We start from the raw sequence: 20568 nt of genomic DNA, 5'->3' as shown, positions 1-20568 counted from the left end.
GTAATTTCGCATTCCACTTTCAGAGTATATGGTTTTCCGTGCCCCTCGGGCATTTGTATATACTGTGCTAACTTAAGTATTTTCGTAAGAGTTTTGTTTTGTGCTTAGTACCCGGTCCTCACAAAGAGTACAGGGCTGTTGTGATTCTTAATAAATATCTTGTTTATTTTCATAACACTTGTGTGGTGTCCTTTCACTTGGTATTCAAGGGGTATATGTGTGGTAAACAGCTGGCTTAACACGCCCTCTCGAGTCTTTAGCCTTAGACTGCTCGTATCCATGCTACTAGGATAGCTGGTCTATAAGGTTGACTTACAACCAATCATCAATAAGGGTTGCTGGACTGATACATAGTGTTCACTAGAATAGTGAGCACTGCATATCAGGCCACCTTCTCACAGCGCCCACACACTCTAGCGCCTGCACTCTACCCGACAACTCCAACATACAAATACACCCTCCAAATCAAAAGCCAACTCCACACTCCAAACCATTGTTGTTTGTAATACCAATACATGTAAGTCACATAAATACACCCCATATTGCATTACAAATGCTATAGGTGTCACATTTGCAAAAGTTATAACTATTAGCGTTGTAAATGACAAAGCAATTAATTTCACTATTTTTCACAACAAAACATTAACATAAAATTGGTCATTTACAATAGCAATAGTTTAAACTTTCCGAATGAGAAACCTATTGCATTTTAACTCCGTTAACTTCTGCTGATCTGATGCTCACTTTCACCACACCTCCTTCTCTAACTCCCTATTCTATTCTCTACTCCTGTGCTGATCTGCTGCTTTCTTCCACCCCACCTCCTTCTTTAACTCCCTGTTCTCTTCTGCTGTGCTGATCTGTTCCTCTCTTCCAACAAACTCCTCCTCTAACTCCCTGTTCTCTTCTCATGTGCTGTACTGCTGCTCTCTTCCAACCCGCCTCCTTCTTTAACTCCCTGTTTTCTTCTCCTACGCTAATCTGCTGTTCTCTTCCACTCTCCTCTTTCTCTACCTCCCTGTTCTCTTCTCCCGTCCTGATCTGCTGCTCTCTTCGAAAGCACCTCCTTCTTTAACTCCCTGTTCTGTTCTCCCATCCTGAACTGCTGCTCTCTTCCACCCCGCCCCTTCTCCAAAACAATGTTCTCTTATCCCATGCTGATCTGCTGCTCCCTTCCACCGCCTACTTCTCTAACTCCCTGTTCTCTTCTCCTGTGCTGATCTCTTCAACACGCATCCTTCTTTAACTCCGTTCTCTTATAATATGCTGATCTTCTGCTCTGTTCCACATACATCCTTCTCTAACCGCACACACATACATACAACCCTGCACACACATACAACACACATACAACCACACACACACACACAACCACACACATCTATCACACTCACTCTATCTATCACACTCACTCTATCTATCACCTTCACTCTATCTATCGCCCTCACTCTATCTATCTATCGCCCTCACTCTATCTATCGCCCTCACTCTATCTATCGCCCTCACTCTATCTATCGCCCTCACTCTATCTATCGCCCTCACTCTATCTATCTATCGCCCTCACTCTATCTATCGCCCTCACTCTATCTATCGCCCTCACTCTATCTATCGCCCTCACTCTATCTATCTATCGCCCTCACTCTATCTATCTATCGCCCTCACTCTATCTATCTATCGCCCTCACTCTATCTATCTATCGCCCTCACTCTATCTATCTATCGCCCTCACTCTATCTATCTATCGCCCTCACTCTATCTATCTATCGCCCTCAATCTATCTATCTATCGCCCTCACTCTATCTATCTATCGCCCTCACTCTATCTATCTATCGCCCTCACTCTATCTATCTATCGCCCTCACTCTATCTATCTATCGCCCTCACTCTATCTATCTATCGCCCTCACTCTATCTATCTATCGCCCTCACTCTATCTATCTATCGCCCTCACTCTATCTATCTATCGCCCTCACTCTATCTATCTATCGCCCTCACTCTATCTATCGCCCTCACTCTATCTATCTCCCTCACTCTATCTATCTATCTCACTCTATCTATCTATCGCCCTCACTCTATCTATCTATCGCCCTCACTCTATCTATCTATCGCCCTCACTCTATCCATCTATCGCCCTCACTCTATCCATCGCACAACAACAGCGGGCACCCCAACATCACTATGCGCTACTACAGCATCACTGAACGCCACAGCATCACTTGTTGCCACCAAAACATCACTTAGTGCCACCACAGCATCAATCTGTGCAACCATTCAACAACAACTGGTTCAAATATGTTCTCTCAATGTTTCAAGCTTTATTACAAATGTCACAAAAGGATGTTAATATTTCCCTTCTGTTCTTGGATTTTCGTCACAATAAAATACACTGAACATAATCTTCACACAAGTTATTTACAAAAGTTTAAGCTATTGCCATTATAAATTACAATAACTTTTATTTAAGTATTAATTTTTAAAAACCAATACAAAGCTATTTTTTTGTAATATCAATACATCTAAGTCACGTAAATACAACACATATTGCATCCCAAATGCTACAGGTGTCACATTTGCGAATGTTTAAACTATTGGCATTGTAAATGACAAAGCTATTAATTTCGCTATTTTCAAAACCAACACATAAATACAAAGTGTGTCATTTACAATACCAATAGCTCAAACTTTCCTAATGCGAGACCTATTGCATTGCAAATGCATGTTTTCTTTTAGATGCTTTGCATGGGTGTGTCTGGTAACTTAGGTGACTTAAAAGTTACAGCAGCCGGTAAATGTATTTAGATTTTAACATTGTCGTCTACTTGGCGAAGAGCGAGAAAGTATTGAGGGGAGAGAGGTCAGCGAGCGCCCTCTGCTGGTGCGTTGCTGTGGTCACCGGCCGCTCCAGAGCCCCTCGCTCGCTCTGACTGGAGCGCAGCATTTTATTTGTGTTGCGCGGACCTCGGGAGAGTGGACTCGGCAGCAAAGAGCTTTTCCTCCCTGTTTTATGGGGCTAATTTGTGACCCAAAGAATCTTGCAGAGAATATTAAATACCAGCCAAATTAGCCTCTGTGTGTTGGTGCAGCCTGCTATTAAAAGATGGCTATTCATGAAAATAGGAAAGTACTTCTATGTGTTTATAAGGAATGCTTTCAGGATAAGTGCTGGAAGATAAGCTGCTTCCCACCTCCCTCACTTCCGTTCCGTGGCTAGATTCCGTGCGTCAGGCATGTGAGAGTACAAGGAGCGAGAACAGCCTTTCTCGGTTCTTGTGAACAACAACACTACAGAATAAACACCTTTAATGTTCTACTTGAGGTACTAGTTGGCCTTGCAGTGACTAAATTGTAAATTGATACTTGTATAGCGCACTACTCACCCGCAAGGGTCTCAAGGCGCTTTTAGGAATACCGCTGTGGAACCCATCCTGGCTTTCCCTGTGAGGCATCCACTCCTGGGCACCCCCAAGGTGGAGGCCAGGCATCCTTAGCGTTGTGGGGGCCGTTGTGGAGATTAAGCAAGCTATTGCCCAGAGTTGCAGAGTGGGACTCCATGATTGGAATAGGCACAGAGGTGAGAATTATCAGGTCCGTGGAATTTTGAGCCCAAGACCCGCTGAGGCGGGGAATTGTACCCTGGTCCCGGGCTAGACCACTGCATCAGGGTCTGCCGCTCTAACCATTGATGTGTAAGAACAACAGGAGTAAACCCATAGACCACGTCGGGATGGGTGTGGAGTATAAACAATAACAATTCCCAACAGGTTTCAATTTGAGGCAATTAAGTAATGTATGCAGTCTGCATTACAAAAACAAGAAACCAGGAGGCTTGTGTGGTTTAAAAGCTTGTTATTCACCAAATAAAAGGAGGGTGTTTCACATGGAAATACAGTTAAACAGCACTGTACAGAGGCAATCATGTGACAACCCTAGGGCACTTGGTGAATGAAGGATATGAACAATTGGTGAGAAAGTGAAGACACAAGTGCTGAGCGTGAACGGCGCAAAGTGACAAAGTAATACAGTGATGGCTCCGCAGTATTAAGTTGAAATCACTTAAATCATGGAATAAACATTTTTAAAGGAGCACAAAACGTAAAATGCGCCCAGGAATTGCGCTGTGGTGTCGATGGTGTTTCGATCCCCGTGAGTCGGGATAGTCATCAGGACAGGGTTGTCGATGTCAGGCAGTGTCGATCATGTTCTGTAGGTAACGTGGGTCACTGGACGCCCAGGCAATGCTTTCTGTGCGGCGTCTGGTTGCTATGCGTGCAGTCGTCGGCAGGCACTCATCGCGACCCGCGTTAACGCATCCTGAGCCCTCAACGCCCCTGGCCGCCCTGCTTTACTCAGGCGCGGCCCAGTCAGACCTGCCGACGACTGCGCGCATAGCTACCAGACGCCGCACAGAAAGCATTGCCTGGGCGTCCAGTGACCCACGTTACCTACGGAACGTGATCGACACTGCCTGACATCGACATCCCTGTCCTGATGACGATCCCGACTCACGGGGATCGAAACGCCGTTGACACCACAGCGCAATTCCTGGGCGCATTTTACGTTTTGTGCTCCTTTAAAAAAGTTTATTTCATGATTTAAGTGATTTCAACTTAATCCTGCGGAGCCATTACTGTATTACTTTCTTGTCACTTTGCGCCGTTCACCCTGTTCACGCTCAGCACTTGCGTCTTCTCTTTCTCACCAATTGTTCATATCCTTCACTCACCAAGTTCCCTCGGGTTGTCACATGATTGCCTCTGTACAGTGCTGTTTAACTGTATTTCCATGTGAAACACCCTCCTTTTATTTTGTGAATTACAAGCTTTTAAACCACACAAGCCTCCTTGTTGTTTTTGTAATGCAGACTGCATACATTACTTAATTGCCTCAAATTGAAACCTGTTGGGAATTGTTATTGTTTATGCTCTAACCATTGAGCCACACTTCTCCACTTCTCCAGTGACTGAAACCAGACTCCAGTTCTAGGCTTGAATCTACCAGCCGGATGGGTTACACCCTCAGACATTTAGTCCAGGCAGTGGGGTGTGGAAGGCAAAGTGACCTGGAACAACTGGGATATGAAGTCCCCGATGATAATGTAGTCATCTTGGTACCCTTCTTTACACTGCATTCTCTGTAAACCTATGTATGAGTGAGCACGTTTTCACCAGGGCAGCCCCCGACATGGTGTTCTCACAGGGCAAGTTAAGTGAAAGCATTGTACAGCCGTAGTGAACATATTCCACTACGCACCCCTTAAAGTGGGAAATATTTAAATATATTGTAGACTCGCGATTGGAAAATATACCATACAAAACATGCATAAAAAGGTGATAATTTGCGCATGTAATTGCGGGCTACTTCTGCGTAGTTCCCCCTATGTAAATGCGATTACAATGCAAATACAATTCAGAAGTGACATTGTAACCACAATTGTCAAATCACTGGCTAAACATGCAATGGAAATGTATTGTACACCCAATAGTTAGTACCTTTTTATGTACTCACGAAGTCCTAAGAATGTTCGCTCTGCACCTCTTGATCACTGACACCCCCAGGACATGATGTGCCTAGTACAGAAATTTCAGTGAAAAGCACCAACACATGCACGGTTCACAAGATGTCTGCAGGAGGGGGTGACATTTAAGGTCAAATTTGAAAATAATTCTGGATTTAATGCATTTCTGTAACTTAATGCTGCATAGTGTAGATTATACGAATGTAGGGGTAGGAGAGTGAGCGTGACTCACCAATGACCAAGAATTTCATGCAGCATACACAATGTATGCATTATGCACAATTCATATTTGTATGTACAAAAAGCTCTAAATTTGGCACTTTCCACAATGCGAATATTACTCTTTCGTTTTGTCTAACCTTTGTTATTAGGCCCTTATATTTTTGCACTTTAGTGGAAGTGGAAACATTCTCAGGCTTAAAGGCAGTGAGAAGTGTCTTAGTTACCATTAATACAGGCAAGGAAGAAACTTACAGAGCATATTAATCAGAAATGAATGACCATGCCACTGTATAAAGATCTTTGTGCGAAGGACATTTTCCCAATTGTTTTAAAAAGTAATTACTACTGCTACACATTCGAAACGAAGCCTGAATTCTTCTATTTTGCCTTTGAGGAATGGGCCAAATTGAGGCAATATTCTTTTTCCAGACAAAATGATAATACAATGGATTTTCTCACAGTTACAATTTGTGTGTGTTGTAAAAACATCTGCCTTCTCCCCATTGCGTACCTTTTGCAGCAATTAGCACACTGAATCGGCCTGTTAAATTCTGGCCCCATCTAATGAAAAGCATTAGTAGAAAGTACACAATTTGAATCAGCCTTACTGCTGCCAGTTATGCTAACCACGTTTGCGTCCACTCTCTTCCTTTTATTAGTATGTGTCATAACTCTGGTATTTACTGTGGAATGTGCGTGGGAATAAGATTTTGTATTTGGAATGCAGTCATACAGAAATTGGAGTCAAAATAAGTGTGTAACATAATCCCACATGCTATGTACAACAAAGATGTTGCAAGCTTTTGCACTTTTCAGAAATGTTCAGAAGAAGTGGGTTTCCATCTAAAATAATCACAGCAAAGTATTAACAAGCATTGGCATAGCCAGTAGGTCTTGCTTTTGAGAACCTTATAAGTATTTAATTATGCAGCTCAATATCCTTGGTGCAACATAAACTGTTGCATGGCTAAACACATATAATGTTACAAAGGCGATATCTATTGGCTATGCCAATACTTGTTACATTCTGTGTTTGAAAATAGCACTTTTGGAAAGTAGATATTTTCTTGCTCAGTCATCCCGTGTGCCTCTGCTGGAATGTGGATTGCCTGTCTGGGTTTTGGATGACAGAAGGCTGGGGAGCAGGAGTCCAGATAGTCTAGGTGGGATATGAAAGGACTGAATAGACCTGGGCTGCAATTGGGAAAGGGGGAGGTGATTTCCTTGCACTTTCAAGGGCCTGGTGTGCCTCGGACCATGCCGTCTCCACCTCCTGCCAGAAGTCACACCAAAGAAGGCAGAACTGGTTCTGTCTGGGCACAGACACTCTGCCTAAGAGATCAAAGAATTTGGGGATATAAATGTTGGGGCCCAGACCCCAGAGCTTTAGAACTCTTTTGGACCAAGAAGACTGCCAAGAAGAAGAGCCTGAAAGCTTTGATGAGGAACTATGACTTTGCTGTGTTGGCCTGCAGTGGCTTCTTCGGTCTTGGGCAGTGAAAGGACTCGTCTGAACTTTCTACAATCTACTTTGTGAGTTTCTCCAAGGGCATATGGTAGAGTGTGCCCCCCTGTTCAAGAAGTCTCAGGAACAGCAAGGACTTCAAGCTCTTCTGCCCTCAGCACTGGGGACTGTGTGTTTTGTGTGCAACAGACAAAAAGCTACCTGACTACTACGATGCTGCTGCCGACTCTGTGTCCTGAAGGCACAGCAGAGGGCACCGCCACAATGCTGCACCGCGACCGTGGTCTCACCGGCGCCTGCTGACGCCACCACGAGCCGCTGCACGCACCGGGGCCTGTGGGCACCACACCGCCTCACAACAATGCCTTGGTATCCCTGACTACGCCGTTCCACGCCAAAATAGACACCCTGCTTGTACCGTGGTTCGAGGGCACTGCTCGTTAAGTTACACAACGCACCGACAGCGCTTCAGCAACAACAACACCGCTGCTTGCACCTGAAACTGAAACCAGCATCTTGGGACCGGTTTCTGGGTAACACCCGTCATCAGCCAGACTACCTTGAATCCAGTGGCAAAGTGAGCAAGGGACCCACGTCTGGGCATACCCTGCTAACTTAGGGCGAACAAAGCAAACGCAAGGAGATAATGGAAGGAGTGCTGAAACTTTTCAGACACTCACCCCCAGTCACAGATCTCGGTTGAATCCATCCTCCTTCTTTAGCTCACTTCGCCACCTCAGTTCAGACCCAGCTATATGCAAATCAGCCTTGACCCTGTGCCTCATGGGAACAGTCCAGCCCAAACTGCCAAGCCAGGTCTTCCCTGAGCCGTAAACAAGTATGCATCTAAATATGTAAAAGATACCCATCAGGAGGATGTTTTTATTGGTATTTCTAGAGTGCAGTCCTAGGTCTGAAGCAATGAAGCGCTGTACAGGGCTAGTCAATGATGTTTGATTGTTTTATGTATTGGGTGAGAGTGTTAATGCCACCTTAGAGTATGCTGCCACTTTATGGAATGAGTATTGCCTTCAGTAGCGGTGGATGAAGTTTCTCCTTGACTCCGATTGAAATGTTCTACTCTGAAGTGCACAGTGATGAAGCAAGTCTTTGTGACGGGATTGACTTGATCCTGGGTGGGGTCTCTTAATGTAACCTGTGTTGAGAGATGATGCAAGAAGTTAATAAAAATCTAATACAAACTGAAATGGGCTTGAACTTTGTACTATTGTGAGTACCTGGCATCTTTTGGTCATATAAGCTAATTAGCAGGAGAGTACTGCCCCCCCCCCCCTCCCCCCCTCCAATTCTCCCCGTCCCCCAAAATGCCATCTGTCGTTTGAATTGAACATTATCCACAATAGGCTTTGATTGTATCTCATGACCTTGCTGATCAATTGTGACTCATTAGGATGTTATCACGTGACCAAACGTGAAAAATAAGTGAATTGATTTTTAAAGTTGATATTGCCACTAAAGTGTCGTTTTTCTTTATTTTAGTATTTAGATTGTCTCTGGGCTCAAATTCAGAAACTTAAAAAAGACCGATGGCAGGAAAGGCACATCCTGAGGCCATATCTTGCTTTCGACAGCATCCTTTGTGAAGCACTACAACACAACTTGCCTCCGTTCACTCCTCCTCCCCACACCGAAGGTTCTTTATATCCAATGCCTAGGGTCATTTTTAGAATGTTTGATTATACGGACGCACCTGAGGTAAGTGATGCTGGTTTAAACAAAAACTATAAGCACTTAAACTGATGGAGCAATTTAACCTTTGTGTTGTTTTTTAGCAGATCTCTCGTATGTATAGTGTTCTTGTTCTTTCAAATTGGAACGTACTCTACTCCAATAGGAAATGTATCATAAAGATTTGTGATTTGCTTGAAAGTTGATAAAGACATCTGCTTAACTGAGGACAGTCTGCCCTCCATTAAACTGAAGGTTGTCTATTAAATATACCCGTTTCTTACTGATCTATTGAAGTTCATTGCCTTGATGTATAAAGGATTTGGTGAATTGTCCTGTTTTGTACAATACATGCAACTTCTTCCGAAATAATTTAATTTCTTAAACTTGTTAGGGTCCGGTAATGCCTGGGAGTCATTCTGTTGAAAGATTTGTCATAGAGGAAAATCTTCACTGCATTATTCGAACACATTGGAAGGAAAGAAAGTCATGGTAAGCATTCATGCATCTTTTCTGCTCTCACTGGTACTCTTAAAGCAAAAACTTAAAATACGATTTGTGGCATCAATGATGAAGGGTTCTTTGACATCCTTTTCTCCTACAGCTCTCCCACTTGTTTGGTGACGGCACTGAAATAGCCTTTGTATGGTATTTCACAAAAAAATGCACCACTTGTTTAGCTCCTCCTGTCATCTGTTCAGTGTCCCACATCTTCTGTTCTCTGGTTACCTTTTCTGGCCACCCAATAAAGTGCTAACGTGCAAATGTTTTCTTCTTCTGATCCCAGTCTATTAGGCTTCAAACTACTTGTCTTTTCCTTTTCACTGACTTGCTTTTGCCTAAATTAAAAGGCATACTTGGAGATGGTAATAGATCACTACCCGGTGCAACAGGCTTGGGTATTGATAGGGGGGGCGGCGGCAACGGGGTGAGGCCCACTTAATGTTTTTTCACAGCTCAGTATACCCACTGTAGGACTAGGAGAAATATTTGGCGGTGAAGAGCGAAATAACCTACGCTCCGCACACTCAATTTCTTTGGAAATGACCCAGACTGCGCATTTTAAGAACCCATCTAAGGTAGTCCCTATACTATTTGAGGGTACTGTAGGTGTCTTACGTTTCTCCATGACGGATGAAAATCACTAATCTACCACCTGGGGGGTAGGTTCCTTTACCCTCGGACTTTTATAAACTAAAACCGACTTTAAAAGGGCTTTATATGCCAAATTGGTTCAATATGCTTACCAGAGTCTCAACTCCTTTGGACCAAAATAAAGGAGGGTGGCCTTGCCCTGCCTCTTCCTTTCACTGACTGGCGCACAACGTGCCTGCCCCTGGCCCGGGCGCAGTCCGCACGCATCTCGCTCTGCGGGAGGATTAAGTGCCCTCTATTGCGCTGAGAAGCAAGACGGTGTTTGGCTCCTCCTTCACAGGGCAGTGCAGCCAGGGACTTGATATTCCTACCAAGGAAGAAGAGAGTCCAGCAGCAACTCCGGCATCCTGTGCTGCATGAGTAAAAGGTGCGCTTTATAGTACTGAGGAGCAAGATGGTGTTTGGCCCCTCCTTCATAGGGCAGTGCAGCCTGGGACTTTATGCCCCCACCAGCTGCAACTCCAGGTCATTTAGCTTGTATTCTTAGCAGATTTATAAACCAGAATAAGACTAGCAGGTTAGGTATTCATACTCTTTGACAATAGAGAAGGAGTTACATTAGCCTCCAGGAATAGAGTCCTTCCAGCATCACACCTGAAATATTAAGTGTAGGAGAAATAATAACTTTTAAAGGATTATTTTCCCAATGCTAGGAGTTTATAAAAAGCCCAAAAAATGACGGCTGGGCCATCTTGCTTCTGATGTTAATTTGTATAGCTTACATCTAACTACATGGTCGGGGGGGGGGGTGGGGGGAGGAGTACTTGGTATGACAAAAAGAGGATGTATCAAACTGAGGTAATAGTGCTGTCAGCTTATTGTTAAGAGAGACTCAACAGGTGGACCTTTTACATATTTTTTGAGTATGTGAGCTTTTTTGTGCATATATAACCAACTTTATTAAGGATTTTGCATCCGGACTCACTGTCACAGTTCAACAATGATCAATGCTCATGCACAACATTACAGCAAGCACAGTTATCAGCATTATAATACCTTACACAGTCAAATCAACACTCCATTTTCTGACAATCAGTTGCTTTTGGTGTTTCCATGCACGGGCTGTATTCCATTTGGCGACTAAACAGGCTACCCCAGAAAGATACGCTCAACTCTGTTGCAGTAACCCCCCCACACACTTTTTGCCAGACTACTGATGCACTTTTTCTTGGTGTGCCCAGGGTCGCTGCCAATCCGGTTCCCAGGGCCTGTGTACATTCCCCAAAACTAACCCAATTGGCGTCTCTGGCCACAGGTCAGCCCCTTGTAAATGGTACAACGGGTACCCAGGGCACGTTGACCAGGGAAGACCTGTAAGGGCTGCAGCACCTATTGTGCCTCCGTTAGGAACCCTGTACCTTTACACACACACACACACTGCCTTAGGAGGCTTCATGTTTTGGTGCAGAACAAAGTAAAGAGTCGACATGGCACACATCCCTGTTTGCCATGCCTTCAACCCACTGCCCAGGCATAGATCAGCCACCCCTCTAGCTGGGTGCCCTAGGCCAGTGGTGAGGGTACAGGTGTATGAGCCCTGTACCCCTACAGTGTCGAAGTCCATTCTTAAAAATTGTAAATGCAGTGCCGCCATTAAGAGTATATGGGGCCGGGAGCTTGTCATTACGAACTCCACCGCACCATAATGGCTACACCGAAAACTGAGAAGTTTGGTATCAAACTTCTCAACCCAATTTTTAATGGGATTTAATGAAAAATGCACACGGAGGGCGCCTCAGAGATGCCCCCTGAAAAACAACCAGCCCCTGGTGGGTTCCCTGACTGGTACACACCAGCCTGCCCCCATGAGACATGTTTTTGGACCCCTAGGGTGGGAGCCTACGCTCCCCGAGCCCAGAAACAAAGCCTTTCCTGGGTCGAGGTGTTCACACATCCTCCAGGCCAGGAAGAGCCATTTGTAGCAGGGGAGATTCAAAGGACTTGGCAGCCTTTGTAATGCGACCCACAGCCTCTTCTGCTATCAGGAGCAGGCCCCCTCCATTTCGGCGGGAAGATGGGTGGGAAAAACTAGCCAGCCCAAGAGGTGTGCTTACATCTGCCAACTCCACCCCTCAGGTGGGGGAGGCGAGGTGAAGCCCACTCTCCAGTGCTCGCCATCTTGCAGATGGCAGGCACTTCCCAATCAGGACTAGGGATTGTGCTCACTGCCCACGTGGGGCGAGCACACCCAGGGTGTAGTCACCCTAAGGTCAGTAGCCCATTGCCTACTGACCTAAAGACCCCTAAAAGGCCCCCTAAATACATTATTTATGGGGGCAGCCCTGAACCAAGATGGCAGCTCCATAAACCACAAGAAAAGAAGATCAGGAGGAAGAGTCGTGCAGAACTAACAAGAGGACAACGCCCACTGACTTGGCCCCAGTCCTACAGGCCTGTCTCCCCTCAAACCTGCTCCTGCGAAATCCCTGTCTCCTGCAAAATCCCTGTCTCCTGCAGTCAGCAACCTCAAAAACAACCAGAGGACCTAATTGCCTTCACTTCAGACTGAATCTCCAGTAAACACCGGACTTGTTCAAACTGCAGCTACTGGTGCCAGCCAGAGCCCGTGAATCCAGCCCACTCTGCACCCACTGAATGCCGAGCTAGAGTGGAAAAACACTACGAGAAGGTTGACCCGAGTTCCGGCGACCCCTGACCTGCCTCAAGCCTCCAGTCGATGCCTGTAGCCTAAATCCAGAAGGCCCCCATAACCGCGACCAGGAGCTGGTAAGAAGATCTGACCCCAAAAGTCAACCCTGCACCCGGTGCCCCACGGCCTTGTGTGCCCAAATCTACGGTGCCTAGCCAACCCTTAACTTCCCAAGTTACCTCTCCAAGTAGTAGTCGCACTCAGAAGTCCTTAGTTTCCCTGCCTGCAGTGCTTTTGCAAACCGGAGGTTCTCCATAGAAAACAGGGTGCAACGTCGAAACATCACTCTTCCCACTGGCCGCCCAAGTCCTACTGAGAGTGCATCTTATGAGCTACTTTGTTTCTCTATTTGCCCCGACTTTAAACCTAGGATCTTTGCTCCAACAACCCAAAGGCCTGCTTGCCAGCAGCCGGAGGCCCCTTATCCCCCATTGGATCTCAACACTCTGCACCCGTCCGCCCTAATGCTGCTGAGGGTGCAACAACAGTGCATCACTGACCCCAGAGTCTAACCCCAGAACTTTACCTCCCACAGCCATTTACTTACCTTTGAACCGTTAACTGGTTTTCGTCCCAAAAAGTTTTTAAGTGTGGAGTTTTGAAATCTAAAAATATTCTTTAAAAATCGCACAAATAACCAAAATGTGTTTACTCTCCTGTCTGCAGGAAATGTCCCAGTGCTGAATCTAGGCATCCAGCACTGAGTTAGAAAAGTAACGTGAAAAGTAACTTACCTGCAATTTACTGTGAAAGCCTATTCATTTCAATGTACTGTATTTGCCAAGTCTTGCATACTACTGCTCCCCTGTAAATCAAACCAAGTACAATTTCTATTGCATTTTCAAACTGTTCTATATCCAGTAACTTATTACTGAAAAGTATTTAATGCTTACCTGTACCAGGCTTGGTTATAAAAATAAAAAGTATATATTTATACAAACACAATTGGCCTAGCATTCAGTTCTTGAGTGTGTGAATTTATTTGCTGACTGAGTGTGTACATCAAATGCTTAACACTGTCCTCTGACACTGCCTTACTGCTCGACCAAGCTACCACTATTAGAGAGTAAGGTTCCATCTACCTTTGGGGACTCTTGGACTCTATACACACTGTACCTCACTTTGGTGCAGTATATATAGAGCCAGTTTTTTACAGTTTGCTCCAGAGTCATGCCTAAGACAGAAGAAAGTACTTGACATATCCCCTCTCAAAAGGTCTCAACATTGGATACACTCAGCCTAGATGGAAAAAGTTTGCCGCTGTAAGCGCGCACCAAGCGTGCACACTGCCTGAGCTTCGGCGTCGAAGTGCTGTAAGCGTAATGGGTTAAATACGTCAGATGCAAGTAGGTAATCTGGACCATACGCAGCCGCAGTATCTTCAGCTCTCGGGCGCCATATAAGCCTCCCTCCATTCCTCTTCATCCAGGTCTACCACCCAGGTCGCCCACCTCTGCTGGGTTCTCCCAAGAATGTCTGGGCATGGATTACCAGCGAGCAGTATATCCGAGGTTGCCCCTTCACCCAACCACCCGAAAGAAAACCTTTGCCTCCAGCAGACAAATTCAGGGTAGTGAGTAATTCGGGAAATAGTTAGCCTGCAAGGACGTGGCGTAAGTCTAGGTAATAAATTAACTGCAAATTGGACAGGGTGTATTTAGCCTTGAAGTCTTGAAATAAAACAATGCTACCTCCTCGTAAACCTCCCCAGGTAAGAAATCACAATCCGGTCCCAGGAGACAAAGCCCTCCAGGGTCGAAAGCTGACCAAGCCACGTTCTCTGCCATCTCAGTGAGGCATAGATCCCAGCCCATGAGCCGAAGAGTCTTTCTCCAACTGGTGACCCATGTACAAGAAGGCAATATGGTGGGCAGAAGCGCTCTGTACAAAACATCCAGCTGACCATCCAGTTTCAACAAATTAATTTAGATGGTCCGCCTGGTCATCCCAGCCACCTGTGAACCTGTTATTAGCCGGCACCTAGTGGGCTTTGAGGTAGTATAGGTAGATATCTGACAAACCCAAGCCACCATCCAAAGGAGATTTGAGCAGTGAATGAAATGCCACCCTGTGCCTACCACCCGCCCCCAAACAAAATTAGTTATCTTAGCAGTCTGAGTGAAACCATTTGCAGGGGATGGGGTAGGGATAGTTACCCAGAGTGTAAAAACACTGCAGGTACTCCAATTTAAAGACAGCAGTGCACCCATGGGGTTTAAATAGCAGGTTGGCCCAGGGACTGATGTCGTGATCGACATCCGGTCCAGCCACCGAAAGTTAGGGGCTTAGGCCAGATCTGATAACTGGAACACTTGAATCCCTAAATACTTGTATGAATGATGGTACACCAAACCTGACCCAGGGCATCACGCTTCAGCTCCACTAGGGAGGACTTGCCTTCGTTAACTCAGAGTTCGGACGCCTCGACGTATAGCTGAAGAAGTGAGAGACACCGGGGCCCGGAGCTCTGGGGATCCTTCAGAAACAGAAGGATATCGTCCGCATAGAATGTTATGTGGTCTTCAAAGCCACTTCCTCCACTGCCATCCCCAAACCTGGGAGTTACAGCGTATAAGCCGTGCCAGGGGCTTTATCATCAAGTCAAACCACTGACGCATACCGCCCTCGTTAGGAAACACAGGAGACAGAACTCCATTTACCCAGACCTGTGCAGTTGGGGCATGAAAAGAGAAGACTGTTCATTTGGCTGAACCCCTCACACAAACCGACTCGGAGGAGGAGACTATCCAAAAAACCCAGGACACTGTATTGAAGGCATTGTTGAGATCAACTACTAAGAGCCAGGGTGCCTCGTGGTTCTGTGCCCCAAACAGTGCCGCATGGACCCTCCTAATACTATGGCTGGTGCTGCAGCCTGGCAAAATCCACATTGATCTGAATGAATCAGATGTGGTAACGCCTGACCCAGCCTTGCCGCTAGAACGTTTGCATAGATCTTAATGTCAGTGTTAATAAGAGAAATTGGGCGATAGGCAGTGCTTTAAATGGAAAAAAATAAGTGCAGGTACTCGCCAAAAGGAGCAGTGGGTGGAGTTTAGGGCGGGGCTAAGGGGTAACAAGGGGCGGGGTTAGCTTTTTGACCGTGCCAAGGTTGTATGCACGAAATCTGCATGAATTTTTCAACCGCCTAAGGATTACATGATGCTTCAGCCTGCCTTAAATCGAACCGGTGGCCTACATCCCACTGAGCCATCTGTCCAGTACTGGTACTCTTTTGTAACATGCACACGTCACTTTTCTCTTGTAACATACTGTTTGCTACCTCTTACATTTAGTTTGCTTTAGATACTTGCGCAAGTGCCACCATTGCCTCGTGTATCGTTTGTTCTTGTGCTGGAGTGTCTGCCATTTATTGCAGTACTATACCTCTACTTGTACTTTGTACGCTTTTGTAACCTGCACACATCACTTTTTCCTCCTGTAATGTATCGTTTGCTACCTCTTGTATTTTGTTTGCTCACAATTGCCACTTTTTCCTCATGTAACTTAATGTTTGCTTTTGTAATTTGTTCACTTGTAATTTTCTCCTCATGTATCATTACTGTTCCTATTGTGAAGCGCTCTGACACCTTCGGGAAAAGTCCGCGCTATATAAAAACGCATAAAATAAATAAACCAGTCTCTCCTGGAACATTTGTAAACCGGAGTTGGGGCCAGAGCTGACAACGTCTGTACTGGGGAACCAGGTGCCAATCTCCACATTTTTGATTGGTCTTAAGGTCTGTCCAAGGTCGATGAAATAGGAATCGGCGAGTATGGAAGTGTGCAAGAAAGCAATTCAGATGCGTGGCGACAGTAAAAGCCTTCCCATACGTTCTTTTGTTATGTCCTGAATAGGGCCTCCCACCGCCACCCATTAGATTTTACAGCCCCCTCTTAGCGTCCTCTGTGAAAGATCTTTGGATAAGCAAATGACTCAGCAGACACACCCCTGCTCTGATTTACAAAGCAGCTCACGCTAGGTCCTGGTGACGAGCTCCATTGATTGATTCCGTGCAGTGCTTGAAAGGTGCTGCCGTAGTATAACTTGAGAGATAAAGGGAGCGCGCTGCCTCGGTTAAAGTCAGATCCCCATGAGTACCGGTACTCTTTCTTCTAGAAAAAAGTGCTGGTACTCAAGGGGAGAAAATGAAGAAGTGCCGGTACTCCGTACCGGTGAGTACCGGCCCATTTAAAGAGCACTGGCGATAGGTTGAACAATGGTCCCTAGGTAGACCCTCTTTGGCAGGACTACGATTGGAGCGCAATCTGGATTGGGTGGAAGGTACCCCTGCTGCAGAGCACCTGCATAGAAGTTCAAAGATGGGGACATAGGATATCATTGAAGCGCTTATAATGTTTATTGGGATATCCAGTCATCTCTGATTGCAATCCAGACACTGCAGAGTTAACCTCCTCTAGTGTGAAGGCTTGGTCCAACTCTTGAGCCAAGGCACTGGATTCGGATGGCAGTGGTATGCTATCCAGGAGAGGATTTGCGACTTCTGCTGGCGGCAGGAAACGTTGCAAATATAACCCTGATAAAGATCTGTAAAAGTCTGAGTAATAGCAGGGCAATTCTCCCAGAGATATCCGGAGGAGTCCTAAATCACTTAGACCACCCAGTTGGAGATATCACAGGTCGCCAGCCAATCCAACAATTTACCACATTTATCACCAGATGCGTACACCCTCTGCATAGAGGCCATCCAACAATGCTTGGCTTCCTCAAGGGAAACCTGTTGCAGTTCTGTGCGGGCTGTGGCTAGAAAAAGACGGATGTGTTTATTTATTATTTATTTATTTTGAAAGTTTTATAGAGCGCGAACAAGATCCTTGCGGATATCAGAGCGCTTTACACACAGATGGGATAAACAGACAAAGGAATACTAATTAAACAAGTCAAGTGCAAAGATGAGCAAAAAGGTTCAACAAATGGAAACAAGTTAAGGTAGCAGCGGTGTATAGGTGGTCAACTGTACATAGTCTTTGGAGGAGAAATAATGATTACATTGGTCTAAATTCATGTGAATTTAGCTAAGAGGAGAGATTTTACTTCTTTTTTTAATGATGCCGTAGATGAGAAGTCTGATTTCTGGAGGATAGGCATTCCAGATCCTGGGCGCCATCACTGAGAAGGAGCGTTGATTTGTTTTTTTCTTGTGGAATCTTTGGGGTTTCAAAAGATGTTTTTCTGCGCTTCTTGTTGCTTTTGAGCCACCCAAAATTGTCCGTTTCTGAGCAAGGTAGCTGGGGGAGTTGTGGTGTATAGCCTTGTGTGTCATGCATGCGATTTTCAGGTGTGTTCTAGCTTCGTATGGCAGCCAATTCAAGGATTTTAAGTCGGGAGAGATGTGTGAGCGTTTTTTTGAGCCCGTGATAAGTCTGGCTGCAGCATTAATGGAGTCTTTTAATGGTGGGGTAGTCGATATGGGGAGGCCACAGAGGGCAACACTTCCATAATCCACTCGAGGGATAACTAGGGCTTGGACTGCAGTTCTGAAGTCATTGGCAGGAAGGAAAGGTTTCAGCATCCGCAATGTGTTGATTTGGAAATTAGCTCCTTTGGTTGCATTGCTGCTATGATGATGCATATTGAGATTGCAATTGAGGGTTATGCCTAAAGATTTCGTTGAGTCCACAATAGTAGGTTGAACATTGAGTGCAGTGAGATGGTTAATCCAGGCCTGAGTGATGGGGACTTTGGAGGGAGGTGCTATTAGGAGGAATTCTGTTTTTAGAGCGTTAAGTTTGAGATGATTCTCTGCCAGCCAAGCCTGTGTGTTCCTAAGCGTTGTGTTGAGTAGTTTAATGTCTTCAAGGGTGTGTATTTTAAGGTAGAGCTGGGTATCATCCGCGTACATGTGAAATTGTACATTAGATGCTTGAAGCAGTGCGGTGAGTGGTTCCATGACTAGATTGAACAAAGTAGGGGATAGGGAGAATCCTTGTGGGACACCTAGTTTTACAGGAACTGGAGTAGACATAGTATTGTTAATCTTGAATTTCTGGGTCCGGTTATGCAGAAAGGAGGTCAACCATTTGAGTATTGTCCCTCATATACCCATTCTGAGATTGAGCAGATCGAGTAAGTTCTCGTGTTTGACCGTATCAAAGGCTGAAGAGGTCGAGAAGGATGAGGAGGCAAGTGCCGTTCTGATCAAGAATTTGAAGCGCGTCATCAATTATGTGTGTCATGGCTGATTCCGTGCTGTGGCCTGCTCGGAAGCCTGATTGGTGTGAATTGAGGAGGTGAAAGTGCTCGATGTGTTTTGTCAGTTGGAGGTGTACACATTTTTCTAAGAGTTTGGCCAAGGTAGGGATATTGGTGATAGGACGATAGTTGATCAACTCTGTGGGGTCCGCTGTGGCTTGCTTTAGTATGGGCGATACCTGTCCCACATTTAGGGAGTCCGGGATGCATCCTTGTTGCAGTGCGCTGTTAATGATTTTGGTCCAAAGCGGGGGAAGCAATGGGATAAAGTCCTTTACAGCGTTTGCGGGTAGAGGATCAGTCGGGTGATTGGAGGGCTTCAATGTACTTAGAGTCTTGCCAATAGTTTCTTCCGAGTAAGTTTCGAAAGATGCCCACGAAGCATTGTTTTTTACATCAAGGGGCGTTTTGCTGTGGGGGTTAGAATAAAGGCTTGGATCAGTGAGGATATCTTTCCTGATCGTGTCTGTCTTTAGATTAAAGAAAGCAGAGAATTCTTCACAGGTCGGTAGTGTACTAGAGGTGTTTTGTAGTCTTGAGGTCCATCCCTGGATTGAGTTTTGATTAACTCGAACAGTTTTTTTTGGTCGGTTTCTTGCCTTGTCAAGCTGGTGGCTAAAGAAAGCTGCTTTCGAACGTTTGATTTTTTTTAAAGTATGCGTTTCTTTTTTTCTTTAGTGTATTGAGGTGCAAAGCTGAGGGGACTGATCTCCAATTGCGTTCCGCCAGTCTCATGGCTCATCTAGCTTCATTAAGCAGCCCGTCGTACCATGGTTTAGAGCATGGGTACTCACAAACTTTTTCTCGGGGGCTAAAAATTACAGTTTGGCTTGTGGCCGAGGGCCGCACAGATGGGCCTGCGTGATGGAGGCGGGAGAGGCGGTGTCAGTAGGGGCAGAGCTACTGGGGTGAAAATAAAATGAGCCCCTTTTCAAAACATGACTAGACAGTGCTGTATTTCGAAATGCGATATATGTGTGTATTTAACCCGAATAAACGCTATCAATATATTTTTTTTTATTGGAGTCGGTGTGTTTCTGACCATAGTTTCCCATCTTTGCCTTGTTTTGACAAAAACCAGTTCTCCAGTATTAGGGGTGTCTTTCATAGATTCACATGCCTGAATCATGCCCCGTCGTCGGAGTGGGAATCCCACGGTACATAAAAAAGCAATAATATGCCATAATATATATAGCAAATATCAGAAGTACCAAACCAGGAAGTAAAGTAGCACCAGCTACAGTAGAAAAAACCTTCACACTCGTGACTATCTTAGTCATTATGTGTTAGTCCAAACTGCAGCCAATCAGGCGACAGCACCCACCAGAATGTTCTCCCCAGAGGCTCAGGCTCTCAGATTTTCTACCGCACGTCGTGTGAAGGGAGTCTCCCTGAGCTCTGCTCAGTTTTTTCTTCAAGATTAGTTAGTTTCTTCAAGTTTTTTTTTCAGATGTCTACTTCTAAATCCCTGTTCAGGGCCTGTGATTCTTGTGGGAAGCTTAGGCTATTCAAAGAAGATCCCCACAAAAAATGTTTATATTGCCTTTATCCTGACCATAAGGCAAAGGAGTGCAAGATCTGCCGGACCTTCCCCCCTAAGACCATCAAGGACAGAGAAGGACGACTGCTGTTATGGCTTAACAGACTCAAGGATAATGAGG

General features: G+C 45.4%; 1 protein-coding gene across 1 annotated transcript in view; it reads left to right on the top strand.

The window, feature by feature from the left end:
* NCBP1 (nuclear cap binding protein subunit 1) overlaps window positions 1–20568 on the top strand; it is a 729105-nt gene that overhangs the window by 73384 nt on the left and 635153 nt on the right. Inside the window, exons 8-9 of the mRNA XM_086961848.1 lie at window positions 8700–8915; window positions 9283–9380. Coding sequence (XP_086817974.1) covers window positions 8700–8915; window positions 9283–9380 — 314 coding nt within the window. The remainder of the gene's footprint in view (window positions 1–8699; window positions 8916–9282; window positions 9381–20568) is intronic.

The sequence above is a fragment of the Lissotriton vulgaris genome, chromosome 3_1 (assembly GCF_964263255.1).
Source record: "Lissotriton vulgaris chromosome 3_1, aLisVul1.2, whole genome shotgun sequence".
Lineage (NCBI taxonomy): Eukaryota > Metazoa > Chordata > Amphibia > Caudata > Salamandridae > Lissotriton > Lissotriton vulgaris.
Note: the sequence above shows the minus strand (reverse complement) of the source record. Positions and strands in the feature narration are given on the sequence as shown.